Genomic DNA, 16,958 nt, shown 5'->3' on the forward strand with positions numbered 1-16,958 from the left:
CAGTGCTATAATAACTAAGCAAGACACAAAACAGCACAGACAACTACCACAAACCTACACTGTAGAGCTGATCTAGTTCTTACAAGCTAAGAATAGTATCATAGTTGGATTCATAATGAGCAACCACTCAGAGCAAGATATAACAGGCTTAAAGGAGTAAGTGTTCCTCGGGCTCCTCCACTGCAACCTTGAATATGTGTGCTGAAGTCATGCACTTAAGAAATGGTGCGAAGAATGCTCCAGAAATGTTAACTTCTATTTCTGCTTTCTTCTTTCCCCTAAATTGTACTTCAAGTACTGCTGGCTGTCAGCTGAAAAAGTTCTCCTTGTATCTATTCTACCAGGATGTAATATTTTAAAAGGCAGCTCCTATTCTAGACCTTCCCCTTGAATCACTTTACTACTCTGTATAAATGGAGCTCCTTATCTCCCCTTCCATCCTGTCAAACTTTCTCTGTATATGCTAGTTTTCCTCTATTACTAAATTGCAGACACCTACAGCGCAAGTTGTATCCTGAATAAGACCACAGAATAACCAAGGTTGGAAAAGACCCTCAAGACTAGTCCAACAGTCAACCTATACTACCCCCAAGCCACGTTCTCAAGTGCCACATCCAGACACCTCTTAGACACTTCCAGAGACCATGACCACACCACCTCCCTGGGCAACTTATTCCAATGCCTGACCACTCTTTCAGTGAAAAGTTCTTTTCTTATGTCCAATCTGTACCTTGCCTGGTGCAACCTAGGGCCATTCACTCTCATCCTTTCACTTGAGACATGGTAGAAGAGACTGACCCCCACCTCACTATAACCTCCTCTCAGGTAGTTGTAGAGGGCAATGAGGTCTCTAGCCTCCTTTTCTCCAGGCTAAACCTCAGTTCCCTCAGCTGCTTCTCCCAAGACATGTTTTCTAGACCTTCCACCAGCTCAATTGTGCTTCTATGGACACACTCCAGCCCCTCAATGTCCTTCTCATAGTGAGGGGCCCAAAACCGGACACAGCACTTCAGGTGTGGCCTCACCAGTGCCAAATACAGGGAGACAAACAGTGCCCTGGTCCTTCTGGCCACACTATTGCTGATACAGGCCAGGATGCCACTGGCCTTCTTGGCCACTTGGATAGACACACACACACACATTAGATCACGTTCAGCTGCTGTTGACCAACACCCTCCTTTTCTGCTGCATAGCTTTCCAGCCTGTAATACAGCCTGGGTTTGTTGTGATCCATGGGCAGGACCTGACACTTCACCCTGTTGAACCTCGCACAACTGTCTCAGCACATCGACCCAGCCTTTTCCTCATCCACTAAATGGGTCATGCTGTCATAGAAGGAGACCAGGTTGGTTAAGCAGGACCTGCCTTTTGTAAAACCGTATTGTCTGGGCCTGATTCCCGGTTGTTCTGCACATGTTGTATGATGGCACTAGGATGATCTGCTCCATCCCTGACCATCCCTGGTACTGAGGTCAGGCTGACAGGTCTTTAGTTCCCTGGACAATCCTTCCAGCTCTTCTTGTAGGTGGGCGTTTTATTTGCCAATCTCCATTCAACTGGAACTTCTCCAGTCAACCACGACTGCTGCTAAATGACTGAAAGTGGTTTGGCAAGTTCTTTCACCCTCATTACTTTTAGGTGCATCCCTTCTGGGCTCATAGACTTATGGGTGTCTAATTAGCATAGCAGGTCACTAACTATTTCATTCTGGATTATGGGGGCTTCACTCAGCTCTCTGTCATTAAGTTCCAGCTTAAGTAACTGAGTATCCCAAGGACAACTGGTTTTGGCATTAAAGACTAAGGCAAAGAAGGCATTAAATAACTCAGCCTTTTTCTTATTTCCCTGTCACTATGCTAACCTCTACATTCAGCTAAGGGTAAAGACTCTGCTCAGCCCTCCTTTTGCTGCCAATATATTTATAGATGTTTTTTCTGTTATCTTAACTGCAGTGGCCAACCTTCTTAGAAACTGTTAATTAAAGAAGGCAGAAGTCAAACCCAGTTCCTGCATCCACTGCATAACTTTATATTCTGTCTCTTATATGTCTACCTCTATTTTATATTCTTCCCAACCTCCAGTGTCCGACAATCTCAGCAGATTGCTCACACTTCAGTACCGTTTCCTACTTTGCACAGCTTCCATTCAAATAGATACAGGCCAGATCTCCCTAATATATTGTATTTCCTTAATATATTATATCTGACTGTGCAAGACCAAAAGGTTCCTTTCTTTGAGTCCACAGAGAGAGAGACATGATGCATCAGTAGACACCAAGAGTAGAAGAAAGTAGCATGAAAAAAATGTTCTTCCTCAAAACACAAAATCTGCCTCTACTTGTAATACAAAGACTTCCCAAACAAGAGGTGGTGTATTCATCTTTAACAGCCCTTAGTGGATTATACATCCATAAACTTGTCAGATTGCTGTTTGAGAATGTTTGAAGTTTCATAATCAATGTTTTGTGGCAAGGAGATTCACAGTTTAAGTATACGCTGTATGAAGCAACTCTTGTTAGCACCTCCTGCTAATTTCTATGGAAGATCTTATCTTTCCCACCCCCAAGTCCTACCATGCTTGCTTAGCTTGCTTTTTTTTTTTGTGCTGGAAGTTGAATTACCAAGAAAATCATATCAAGAAGTATCACTTGTCTAAATTGTTACTGAGCCCACAAAAAAAAAAAGTTAGAACACTACCACCAGCATCCCCCAATCTCCTCACCTACCTACAAAAAACTCCACAAGAAAAGGAATTTTCTTCTGTGCTTAGTAAAAAAACAGTAAAACCAGCTTAGCTATCAGATATGCCTCACCTCCCCAAGACTCAAGGTCTTCCATGTTGCTCAATGTTTGCAAAATTTTAAGAAACAAGAATTCAGAAGGAAGGAAATTTTTGTGAAGCTGGGTTGAGATCTCCCACATCTAAGGAAGAAGAGATTCTTTAAGACCATATTTAAAATATTAGGAAAGCTCCTTTCCATACAGTAATCAACAGCAGAAACCAGGAAAGGTTAGAGAAAGATCCAGCAGAGGAAGATAAATTTCTCTCTCATGTCCATTGACAGGAGCCTTAAATTTTCAGCTCTAGGGCAACTTTTAGGAAAGGAGTTTCATGAGACCAGGCCTTTTTTTCTACTCTTCAATTCTACCATGTTCTGTGGAATCCAAAGAAATGAGGCAAAAAAGGAACTTCCTTGCATTTCCACAGAAAGAGGCTTTCTTTATTCATCTCTATCATGCTACACCCACTCAGAATGACATTTCACATCAGTTCTCACCTAGCTGGGCTCAGGTACACAGATGCAGAAACACAGTACCTGCAAGGTAACGTCTCTCAGCAGATCCCAAGATCAATGAATGTTATTTCAGTGTTTGCCTTTTCCTCCTTTCACAGGGCAGCAAGGACAAAAACTAGAATGTTACGTAAGAGGGCAGACACCCTCAACACGCCTCTTCATACCGTTTATTTTCCATTAATATTTATTTTATTTATTTTATTTATTTCCATTAATATATAAATTAACTCGGAGATAGTGCTTTTGCAAGAGTGGAAAAATGAGAGGTACTTTTCTCTGTCCCTCCTCTCCCTCTAACATATTCATGTTCAACCACCATCTAAAACCAGCTGAAAAAAAAGCCTAAGTTGGGCTTTCACTGTGTTTATATCAGTGGACAATGGCTTTGTTTGACTCCAAGTCAGTCAAAAGTACGTCATCTACAATCAAAAACATTTGTCACACAAATGGTAGGAGGTGCCTGTAAAACAGGGCAGCACCTACAGAGAAAAAGATATTCAATTCTCCCAAACACAAGTCAAGGATGGTATTCTTACTGCAGCCATCTTCATCACTGTGGTCCCCACAGTCATTGTCTCCATCGCATTGCCACTGAGCAGGGATGCACGTGCATTCACCAAAAGCACTGACAGCACAGGTAAAATGATTACGCCCACAGGAGCACTCAGTGCTACTTGTAACACCTGTAAAGGAAGAAAAAAAGAAAAAAAGATGTTTTGAAGAGATCCCATCTATTTTAGAGTAAACATTAAATATAAAGTGACATCCAATTTTTCTCTGTGTACACACAGAGAGTGTGTACGCACTACTGTGTATGAACACATCCTTGACTGCAAAGGAAAATATTCACCCTCCTCACATGCTGAAATTGGAGATCAATTGCTATGCACAGTTTCTTGGAAAGGGGTTCTTTGAAAGCAAAACCAAAGTGCAATCTGCCAAAAAGAGACTTGGGAATCAGCTGAAAAATATCTCAGCACTAATCACAAACATTCAAGGAATACCAGGTATCAGAACACCCCTTTTATTTTACAAAGTCAGTCTTCTCCTAGACCACAGTGCTGCTGCTGCTCTTCACTTAATTCTGACACCACAATACAAGGGAAAACTCTCTGAAGTAGAATCCTTGCTATTTGAAGGATCTTCTCCAAACCCTAAACCTTTTAGATGCAAACCTTTTGTATGTCACTATTTTAGACATTTCAGACTCCAGTGAAAGTGCAAAAAATAGCTTTTATTATTTACCTGTAAACATCAAACTGTTACATTAGGCTGCGCATAACTGACATTTATAAGACCAAGAGGATTTTCAAATTTTGTTCAGCTTTACAAAGTGACCAGAAGAAAGGGCAGTACAAACAATAATATATAACCTGATAAGAGTATTTTTTCCAGCCTTAAAGTTAGCCTAAGGACCTCCCAGCCCTCCTTTCCCACCTTCAGAACAATACCCTAACACAACTCTTGACTCTCATCCCTGTACAAATGCAACTATTTATATTATCCCACACCTCCTCTTAAAAAAGTCTGCCTTGAGAAAGAACAGGCTGTAACACCGCCCACCCCCAAAAGGAAAAGGTCATGCCTGAACTTCTGTCTGACTTTATCTAGACAATCTATATAATCAATACCACTGTTAAATAAATGATTATCAAGCAATTATCAACTCCCTCAAGCTAGTCTGGTTGGGTTTTTTTGCATGGTTCCTTCTTTCTGCAATTCAAACAAACCTAAAGCTCTTAGATTAAACAACAGATCATAAGGAAAGAATTACAGAGGAATACCTGCCCCAAGTGGTAATCACATACATAGTGAACTACTTTCAGGCTTTTTGATTTCATTGATCTCGCTCATACATATAGTATAACTGATTAATCATAACCTGAATCAATTAAGCAAAAAGAAAAAAAACAAGCCTCATAATTTCCTTGTTTTCCATCCTAACTGAGAAAAGCAACATCTGCAAAATTGATGTAATACTTCTGCAACTCTTTCAACAGCAGAATTCCCTCCAATAAAGACATCCACTTGTGCAAGTAAAGCCAAGATTTAACTTCAGAGAGGATGCACTTCCTTGAAAAAAGATTACATTGTTTCTTCTGCACAAAACTGGCTGAAGAGGTTTCTGCCAGCCCCAGCTGACTGCTTGCAAATACTACACTGCAGGTTGCAAGGCCTTAAATACAAACTATTTTACAAGCTGAACTGCACCCAACAGATTGGTTGTAGGATTTCTATTCAGTCTGTCATGGGCTCAAAAACCTTTTATTCTTTCACTCATGTCCAGTACAAGTTACCTTTGAAAGGTTTAGTACAAAACATACATCTCAAGGAATTTACTGCATACAACAGAAAAGCAGCCATCATCTGGTGTAATGAGGGATAAAGGCTAAAAGAACAGGAGGTGAATAAGGAATGCAAGAGGCCAGAGCAGTCAGATCTTCAGAGGACTCACCAGGTATGGCCAGGGCAATAGCTGGCTCAAAAGGACATCAAGTGGGTGATGCAGCCAGAAGGCCAAAAAAGCAACAGACAATTCTAATGAAAAGCAATTCATCATCTATGCAACATTTCAGACTAGTAGAAACAAACTAATGGAAATTCAGAAAAACCACAATCACCCACAAAAATCAAACAGGTTTCGTCAAACTGACAACACAGAAAATTCAGGACAAACCACCTTCTGCTGTTGTAGGTGCTACAATCTTTTTAAAAGGCAGAACTAGTTGCACATTGTAGCCAAAGTAGCTGCTGTTAAAGCTACCTTTTCCAAAGCAATTTTCTACCATTGTTCTGAAAAGCACCCCAAAACACTCATCACAGCTACTTTAAGCTCCAACACCCCTTGCCGTTGGAGTACACAAGACCACTATCTTTTAGGTTGGAAAAGATCTCTAAGATCACCAAGTCCAACCATGAACCCAACATTGCCAGGTCCACCATAAAACTGCATCTCTAAGTGCCGCATCCACATGCCTTTTAAATACCTCCAAGAATGGAGACTCTACCATTCCCTGGGTAGCCTGTCCTCCAGTGCTGACAACCCTTTTGGTGAAGAAATTTTCCCTAATATCCAATCTAAACCTCCTCTGACACAACTTGAGATCATTTCTGCTCATCCTGTCACTTTGTACCTGGGAGAAAAAAACACCTACCTCCCTACAACCTCCTCTCAGGTAGTTGTGGAGAGTGATAGGGTCTCCCTGAGCCTCCTTTTCTCCAAGCTAAACAACCCTAGCTCTTTCAGCCCCTCCTCTGAAGACCTGTTCTTTAATCCTTTCACCAGCTTTTCTGGCCTTCCCCATGAGCAGCATGGCAGTACAACTCTGCAACAGCAAAGAAAGAATTAGTGCAGCTGTCCCAGTCTGCAAACTGTAACTTAATCTGCTGTATTGTCAAACATACAGTGCTCTTCAAAGTTGCTACTAATATTAGATTACATATAAGCACACACATACTAAATCTGTTCTTCTCACCTCATTAAAGCTGCTGTATTCCATCATCTCTGCTTTGTGATTTTACCATGCTACTGAAACTGTTGGAAGCTGAAGCTATGACCCAGATACCAATACTCTCTCATATGCACTAGCTGGGTGTCTGTAGTGCTATTATGTAAGCATATTTTGCTCAACTATTTCAAATTACAACCAGTGCAGATCTAATGGTTTGTGATTTGTGACCCTTAGGAGAACTAACCTTCTAGTCATTTATAAATCATGATCTACCCTGGTTTTGCACTTGTCAAGTAATGCACATGATTGTTGGAAGATTTCAACCTATGAACAGTTTCAGAAGCAAATCCTGGATGGCTAGTCTTTCCCAGCAAAAAGAACAAGGTTAATGAACACTGGTAAGGCAGCAGGAATTTTCTCAATTATTTCAGTGTGGATAGTATTTCACCTTTGGTGTCTCATGATTATTTCCCAGTGCTCAAAGCTCCAGTCTCACTGCCCTGTAACTGTATCTGTGTAACAGTAGAGGGTCAGGAAGGATAAAGAGGAGAAGCATGTTTTTTCCAACTCCAAGTGGAAGTGGTGCACTCTGTGTGAGAAGCCTTAGCCAGAGATCTACTCTCTTACCTCAAACTCTCATTAAACACTGGGAGTGTGAGACAGAAGGCTGACCAAACACACACATAAAGCTCCAGTGTCACGTTTCAATCCCAGTTAGTCAGTGGGCCAGGAACAGGATGGAAATCAGCACTTGCTGTTCAGGCAACTGGACCAACAATCAAAGGGGATATATCTAATTGCACTTCTACACATTATTCTGGAGCAGGAACAACAAGAAGCACCTCTGGGCTTAGTAATGACAAATATTTTTCCTGAAACTTTACATCATTTTGCAGGCTTGGACATTTTACTAACTCTGTATTCAAAAATATCTTCACTTATGCAGAAGGCAAAACCCTGACATATTTTAGCAATGCAATATATACAAAACGATATAAAAAAAAGCTAAACAGAGATATTGCCACATGCTGAGCTGATATCACTCAATTTTCATGGCCTCTCCTGATCCCTCATGTGACCACAAAAAAATTTCCTACTCTCACTTGCCCATGGGTACAAACAACCAAAAAATTATCTTCGCTGTCTGTAGTTTGGTTCCCTCCAGATGCATAGCAGCAGGATCCAGTAACCAAACGGTTTTCTAGCAAAGTATACAAACAACCTCCAGATTTTAAAAACAGGAAATCAGTCTAAACACAGGCCTTATACTTAACATCTGCCATCACTGTAAATTTAGCATGATATGCTCAGTTTCTTCAGATTCCTTCTAAATATCCTCCACATCTTCATATTTATCTGATAAATGAGATATCATAAGGAAGGGTGAGTTGCCCCCACCTCTCTTAAAACAATAGTTAGGATCTACATAGCTTTATGTCTAAAGTTGGCAAAGCAGTTATGTTATTTCTGGCTGCAAAGCAGAAGTCAATTATCATCCTGTTATTTCTGTGCTTTTTTTTTTTTTTTTTTTTTTTTTTTTACGGGGTGGGGGGGGAGGGGGGCAAGCGAGGGCAGGGCTGCTTAAACAGTACGTTGTTACTCTGTTACTCTGCTTCCCCCACCTCCCAGCAACTCTTCACCAGGCCAAACAATATAGCCCCATAAAGCAAAACTTAATAATATACACAGCTTCATTTTGCTGATAAAGTGACTTGCAACCCTCAGGGCTATTACAAAGCAACCCTTTATTTGTCACGGATTCATAAAAATATTGGCATTACAAAACTTAAGTAGACAGGATAATTACCAAAGTGGGGTCTGTAGCAGTTGCTTTGACAGAAACAGTAGATTTCTAGTGGAGAGTGAAAATACTGTTTTGTTTAAGTCCTGATGGTATGCTTTATTTCAAAAACAAAGATTCTAACCCATTCCCTCTACGATAAAAATAATGACACATGGCAGCTCTTAACACTATTTTGTAGCAATTCAATCTCTGACAGGCTGTTGATACAACATGGAATCATGCAACAGCCCAATTTGGAAGGGCCCTGAAAAGATCACCTGGTCCAACCTTTTGTGGAGAATGGAGCCTGGATGAGACTATCTAGCACCCTGTACAGTAACATCTTGAGAACCTCAAGTGATGGGGACTCTGTCATGTCTCCCGGGAGGTAGCATGATTGTTCTCACCGTAGAAAGAATTTTTTGTTGAAATGAACATATTCCTGTCAGTCTCTAGTAGCATTCTAGCACTATCAGAATTTTATCATATTCACATATGGATGAAGTTTCCTCAATGAACAACTGCAAAAGAATCTGGCTTTAATGGTCAATGCCACGCTGCTTTAATGGTCAATGCCATGCTGCCTTTCCAAATTTTCTTTTATCCAGGCATCAAGAACCAGCTATATAAAAGAGACTCCCACTCCACACCACCCTGCTGATTGTATCTTTTCCCTTTGATCCTAACACAGAACCTCTTACTGTTATTTTTAAAATCAGCAGTAGGAAGTTCACAGCCATCAGTTTGTTTGCACCACCCTCCAATTCCTCATGTACCTGTAACACTGGACCGCACAGCTAAAACCATGACTGAGTATCCCTTAAGTGCTTCTATGCTGCAAGGAAAACAGCACCAATAGCTTTAGAAAAGCCAGAACTACAAATAGATTTGGCATTATTTACAGTTGCAGACTGTTTAGTTCAGCTCAGAATCAGTAGCCTCTGGAAAGAACAATCATTCTCTGGGTCCAGCACTGAGCAACATATGCATCTGGGTTCCTCCCCCTCCATGGACAGGCATCTAATTCTGGCCTACAGAAGACCTTCAATGGAAGGCAGAGATCTTTTTGCAAATCTCATTATTACAAGAGACAGAACCAAAAATATGACAATACCATATTTTATAATTTTAACTCTACCACAGAAAAATGTTGTGAGGACAGAAGGTATAAGTGGATATTGAATGAGGGTGAAAATACAGGACACATTTGACACTTAAGAGTGACAAAGAGGAAAAAAGAAATCCAGGACTGTAAATGAAATGGAATATGATTAATGGCATTAAAGGTGAAAGGAGAGAACTAAAGTCCTAATAGTGATGGGTATAAGGTTGTAGGGTTTTTTTCCATAGAGAAAGCACTGAAGGGTATCCCCAGTTGCATTTTTAAACAAATCTGGAATAAGCATCAGAATATTTTGTCCTGGCTTCAACAGATGCACTGAATTTCTTTCTTCTGTATTTTAAGAACTCACAAGCATCTGATTGTTTACCTGGGGTTAAAATTAGTGAATTCTGTAGCACAGCCTTCTTAACACCTTGCCCACCTATTGCTAGAAGGTCTGTGTCAGATAACAATTATCCTTCTTTCTCCACTTCCAGGCCAGGTTCTCTTTTGCATTCCCATCACATAGACATCTTGATGAGGGCATATGAGGAGATATGTCAGATGGTCTTGAGCATAGTTCAGATGATACACTTTCCTTTATCCAGCACTTCCCTGAATTCCTACAGCAAAGAAGCTCAGCTTTATTTGCTTGCCTGTCTTGAGGGAAAATGAAAATTTTGGATTCCTCTCTTACCCAAACAGCAGTTTTCAATGAAGGAAAAAGTACAGTTAATCCAGCTTTAGAAGAGGGATTTGCTGGCCATTGTTTAAACTCAGAGGTCTGCTGGCAGACACAGAAAAGGCAACATTACAGCACAACAGCCTGATGTCAGAAGGGGCACCATGCACTGACAAAAGCCAACAGTTTTCTCTTCTCTTCTACCCCCATTACAGAAGCATCTGAAGCAGTTCTGATTGGGTACCCACATGGTCTTCAAGCTTTTGAAGCCTGCCTAGACTAAAGTTAACATCACTAGGAAGAGCAATCCAAAAGTTATCAAAGGTTTAAACAGAATCGTTACAGTTTTGTTTGAGGAAGCATGTGATAGTGGAAAGGTTAAGGGGGAAAAAAAAAAAAAAAAAAAAGACATAACCCTCAAAAAAATCACATGAACCAGAGAAGAGACTGAAGATGTTACAGCTTTTGGTAATGGAATATGGTGCCTACTTTGGCAGTCTCCAAGTGAGAATGAAAGTTCACTAGTCCTAGAAGTTCCCCTTTCAATTTGAAAAAGCAGGGATACCTCAATCCTGAACCAGCTTGTTCTCAATTAAACATGTGACTGTACAAAGTGCTAGGGAGAGGCACATTATCAATCACCTTCAGCTACCCTATTAAACTGCCCAACTACACATCCTAGACCTCAAAAATGTTACACTTAATGTGAGCACAAAGAATAGAAAGAATAAGGAAGAGAAATTCCACAGGGCATCTGTTAATTAGGACTTGAGGAAGATAAGGGGTACAACAAAGTGCAAACTGACTGAGTGTTGATGCAGTGGATGTATGACTGAGCTAGAGTGAGACTGGAACAGAAACTATTTTCATAAACACTGCATGGGGAGAGAAATAGGAGGCCTTTAAAAACATGCTTGAGTCTCTGGATCTCAATTCTGATCCCACAGAATTAAAGATCAGCACTCCCACTGAAAACTTCTACCTGCAGCCGAGGAGTAGGAAAGTATTTACAGAAACAACTATTGAAAAAATATACTGAAGAAGCATTTGATTTGAACATAAAAAGACTTGATGATTAAGAAGCAATTGTTACAGTTCCTTCTTCCAAAACATTAAATTTACATAAATTTGTCATAAATTAACACCTTGCAACAATCAATGTGACTATAATTGAGGTGTCTAGATATTTGTCCTAACTCTATTTATATCTTCTACAGAACTTGACAAAATTACTTCTTCCCTTCTCCAAGTGGGTATACTACTATTTTGCCACCACAATGTACTGAATGTTTAATCTGTTTCTACATATACAGGCTTTGAACAGAAGGTGCATTATTATTCCCATGAAATCCTACTCAAAATCTTATTCAAATTTGCTGGGTTACCAGCAAACACAGATCAAAAAAAGTCAGCCGAAGGACCATAAACAAAAGATAATGAGAAATGGCAGCAAGTCAAGCTGCAGGCGGTAGAGATAGCTAGTAGGTATTATAGGGATCAGCATTAGATCCAGTCCCATTAAATAACTTCATTAATGATCTGGAAGAAAGAATAAGTATCAAGTTATAGGAGCCTGCAAATGATACCAAAATAGGAAATATTCTGCTCCAAACACAACAGAGGAAAAAGAAATAATATAGAAGGGACCTTAGAAGATTAGAATTACGGGCAGGAAATTAAGATTCAACCTTTAAAAAATATTTTTTTAAACTAGTACATCTGGTGGAAATTAATTTGAAACAGCCTGAACAAATTAATAGAAAAGGCTGGGATGCAGCAATGCCTAGAAAAATCAAAGAGCAATAATAAAAGACTAGCCACTGGTTTCTGCTATGACACAATATGGCAGCCAAAAAAAATACTTTAAGCTAATTATGCATAAATGTCACATCATAGAGAAAGAAACTTTTCCCTTATCTGCAGAAGTGGAAAGTAAGATTAAAGTCCATACTGAGGCTTGTACAGGGAAATTAGGCATCATATTCTAACCACGGTAACCAAACGTTTATCAAAAGTGTGTTACAGCACACAGTTCCCTCAAGACTCCAAAAAGATTCTGTTTGAAGCCTGAACCAACATGGTATATTTTTATTCCCTGCTGACTATTTAGTTCTTGAAATCAGACAAAAGGCAACAACTACCAATTCTATGAGGGTTTTTTCTGAATAGGAAACATTGTTTCCTGAGCAACTTCTTAGTTGCCTATGGAAGTAGCTCACAGTGGACAACACATGAAGTCTCAGCACAGAAACAGGAACCTTTCAACCACTAAAGCATATAAACACATCAAAATCTCAGCCTTAAGTTCTTGTCCAAAAGTACACATGAAGTATCAGGTAAATGACAACTATTTCAAATGGACTGAGGAATTTTAACAGGTGAGGCTAGACAGGAGAAAGCTGTATCTGAGTGACCTCATCTGCAGTTTTATCTCCAGCTCTCAGCTCCTCAGCACAAGAGACATGGAGCTCCTGGAGCAGGTCCAGTGGAGGGTTATGAAGATGATTAAGGGGATGAAGAATCTCTCTTATGAGCAAAGGCTGAGGGAGTTGAGTCTGTTCAGCTTTGAGAAGAGATGACTGAGAGGGGACCGCATCTATGTCAGTATCTGAAGGGAGGGTGTCCGAGGATGGAGCCAGGCTCTGCTTGGTGGCGCCAAGCAATAGGACAAGAGGCAATGGGCAGAAACTCATGCACAGGAAGTTCCACTCAGTTATAAGAACTTCTTTGTTGTGCAAGCGACCAAGCACTGGAACAGGTTGCGGAGTCTCCCTCACAGGAGATATTCAAAAAACTATCCAGTTTTTAAACAAATCAACACATGGCACAATCCAGTGCCATGTGAACTAGGATAACCTTACTTGAGCAGGGGGTTGGACCACAATATCTAATGTGATCCCTTTCAACCTGACCCATTCTGTGACATTTTCCCCCAGCCTTCTCTTCGGAATCCTACGCAGCTCCTTCGTGGGAACACCAGAACTACTTTGTAAGGACCTGGTAAAACATCTCAACTCTAATTTCCAGATATTTTGGCTGAAATGTGACCATACAGTGATACATTTTGCATATTTAATAGCCATTAAATGGCAAATGTACTTTCTGTAACTACAAGATTCCCTCAAACATTTGGAACTGGCAGGAGAGTAGAAAATGCTGGTTTTGTTCTCTAGCTCCACACATCTGTCAAACACTGCTGACATCCAAGAAACCAAGCACAATATCAGCCTGCTTCAAACATCATGTCCTATGTTAACAGAAATAGCCCTTTTAAAAAAGTCCTTGAGCCTTTCAAAAGATCACAATTCAGTATATGATGGTTCTCCCACTCTACCTATAAGGTGTGTACAAAAACATTAGAGAGTGGGAGCATCTGTTTGTTTTACCAAGAATCCATGAATGTGCAAAGACCTGAGAAAGGCATGAGCTGAAGTATACTACCTCTGACATTCTGCTTCTTACCTCCAAGACCCTAACTGGAAGAGATTGAGCCTCCTACATACCTTTAACCCACATACTTATATTTTCTCTGTGGACTAATCTTTTTTCCTACCTGGATTCCAAGGAGCAGGAACATTGTTTCCCACCATGTGAATTTTTTTCATGTTACTGTTAAAAGCATCCCTTCAGTCTTGGCATTTCATTACGTGTAGCTTTTCTCTCTTTGGCAGAGAGCATGTCATCCATTTTATATTATGAAGTGCAGAGTGATACCTGAAGGATATCATCAAGAAACATGCTGATTTTAACATGAAGCAGCATTTTCTTACATAGCTGCAGGCTCCTGTGCAACTGCATGTCAATAGAGAACTGCAACAAAGAATTCAAGGGACTTACCCCAGCACTAAATTATTTGTCATGCAGGATCATTCCACTCAAGCATATTAAAACATAAATTAAATACTGTCCCCTGAGAAATAGACAGGATGACAAAAGGTTGTTACTGCATAACATCACTCAAGGACATCATCATCCAACCTAAAACATTGTGGGAATGTTTAGCTGCACCACAAGGGCTTGACAGGCAGAGCTACAGGACTCAGGCCCTTTCAGAATACACACACGTGCTAGACAAACACTTTAAAATACTACCTTAAGCCTACACCATGCTTTGCAAGAATTAGTCACTTCAGCAATATGAGACACATAACTTTCCGTTTCTTCCGTGTTTTTTTTTTTTTAACCCCCACACTAACAACCTCTACCCTTTCCTGTTCCATAAAGGTTGCAAACAATTTACTGTTCATTTATCATCAATCATGCAGTACACTAAAATTTAGAAAATAATAGCACAACAGTAGAAACATTACCAGGTGACTTTCAAAATTACTAAGTGCCAGCTAGAGAAGCAATTGCCAAGAGCCAGCTAGAGAAGCAGCCTGCTGTTTTAAGCAGATAATCCACAGGAAAAAAGGTACTTTTGATGTATTTCACCTAGTACAGTTACCTATGGTTTCACTAGCATGACAGCACTTACAAATGAAGGTCACTGAACAGCCAGAAAACGTTCTGCTATATCAAAGTTCATAGAAGTGAAACACTGGACTTTGGTTTCCCAGTTATGGGGCAGAAAACATTGGCATTTTAAGTTCTGTGAGCTTTCCTTTAACTTTTCCATTACTTCATAGACAGACTTCTCTCATCCTTGAAGGAATTATCGTAAAGTGATCCTTACATTATCTCAGCTACAGAAGCATCAAAGGTTTATTATAGTCACAGTAAGGATATGCTCTGTCACTTCTGGGAAACAACCTGAAATAATCAGTATCTCAGAGCTACTGCAGAAATTCTGGAGCTTTGCAATCCTTCCCCTTCACTAAATGGAGAAGAATGCAAGCAACCTACAAGGCCTAATGAAAACCAGCTTGGCATCTGTCACTCGTAACTACAATATGAGAAAATAAAGATTTAATTTGAATACATGCATTCCTTGCTCCACAGCTGAGAAAGACACAGCTGTCATCTCACCACTAACTAAATATGAATTGAGCTAAAAACAAGCAAAAATAAAATCCTCACTCAGTTTTTGGTTTCATACAGGAGAGCTATATATATTCCTGCAAATAGTGTTGAACAATAATGCCTTCCAACCATGATAGAGACTATTTTGGAACCAGTTACAGGTCACAGCATTAACAAAAACTGAAAATAATGCCAATTTGTTTTAATCTACTGGCTGTAAACTGCACTGATTTAGCTGCAGTGTCATGAGCAGCTAAGGTGTCACGAGGTGGGGCAAAAGGAAAATGGACTGGTCAAAAGATAGCAGCTAAGAGGAGAAAGCACCACTGCCATCTTTGCTTGAGAAGTTGTGCTCAGCACTTCAGGGATCCAAGAAAAACTAGAAGTGGCATTTTTCAATCTGGGTTGCAAGGATAAATGTGCTTTGGAAAATTCAGAATCCAGCCATTTCCTTACCACAAAGTCTACAGGAAAATCCTTTTCCATTTGATTCAGAAGCTCCTTGAGCTTTTAGCTTCTTCTGCCACACCACTCATGATCTTTGTTAATTACTGCATTAGTGCTTCTCCAATGCTCTCTCAATTTACAGGTTACCCTTAACCTTGCTCAACACAATTTCAAAGCCATTTCTATTCTTTCTTCAAGGTTTCACCTGGCACTGGCTCTCTGAACTACTCTTATTTAGTCCTACAGGAAATTACCAGCCAGCTTCTTTCATCTTTCAGATGCTCCAGGCACTGGACAAGCTGTAAAGACATTCTACCCTCCAGAACGTCTCTCCAAAACTCAGAAAACTCATTTATTTGTTTAACCCTTTCAAGACTTCTGTCTTGACCAGTCCCAGAACACACCAATACTGATAGCCATATACTTCTTTTCAAAAAGTAAAAGTGAAAGCATTGAAAAGTCTTCCTTTTCAAGGAACGTTAGGTTCTAGTGGGACTGCAGTTGCCCAGGCACACAGTGCAAAGAGATCAACCGGCTCCAAAAAAACCATTTTGGCTTTTGTAGGCTGCAGTCGGATTTTTCCCATCATTATGGCATGATACAAAAAAGACCAGGCTCCTGGACAAGATAAAGACTGTTTTCCTATAGAGAGATCATTTTAAGGAGTTTATTTTGGTCTTCTATAAAGAGGCCCTCATGTTAGCAGTGGAGCATCTGAGCTTTGTAGCTTTCCAGCTCTGCCACACGAGAGACTGGGAAGCCAACCACAAGAGCTCAGCCTAGCAGAGGAGTCCTCCAGGGAAGGGATAGGATACACAATGTGGTTTTGTGGCAATAAGGAGGCAGGAGCTCGTTTTTGCAATCCCATGGGCAGGAGGACTTCAAAAGCACAAACCACAAGATAAATGGAGCTATCTTGGGACAAAGAGAGTTGTTCTGTATGTTGTTTTCTAAAAAAATAACTCCATACATATTATGTTGCCCTCAGAGGATTAGGGGCAAAGGGGCAATTATTAACTGGCCAGATTGAGCTGGAAGAAGACAGCTGGGTCTGGCAAAGAGAGAGGTATCACACAACCACAGAGACATCACAGCAACTGGGCTGCCTACCAGAGAACTGGATTAACTTAAAAGTAAAAAGGAAACTTACCAGCAATATTTTTAAAATATACAGAAGCACACATATATACACACACACACATATGCACTCAAAAACACAAGTTTAATGCAAATAT

At 40.2% G+C, this 16,958-nt stretch overlaps 1 protein-coding gene across 1 annotated transcript in view; it reads right to left on the minus strand.

Moving 5' to 3' along the window:
- LRP4 (LDL receptor related protein 4) overlaps nucleotides 1–16,958 on the minus strand; it is an 82,970-nt gene that overhangs the window by 38,173 nt on the left and 27,839 nt on the right. The window contains exon 2 of the mRNA XM_053980580.1: nucleotides 3,832–3,978. Coding sequence (XP_053836555.1) covers nucleotides 3,832–3,978 — 147 coding nt within the window. The remainder of the gene's footprint in view (nucleotides 1–3,831; nucleotides 3,979–16,958) is intronic.

The sequence above is a fragment of the Vidua macroura genome, chromosome 6 (genome assembly GCF_024509145.1).
Source record: "Vidua macroura isolate BioBank_ID:100142 chromosome 6, ASM2450914v1, whole genome shotgun sequence".
Lineage (NCBI taxonomy): Eukaryota > Metazoa > Chordata > Aves > Passeriformes > Viduidae > Vidua > Vidua macroura.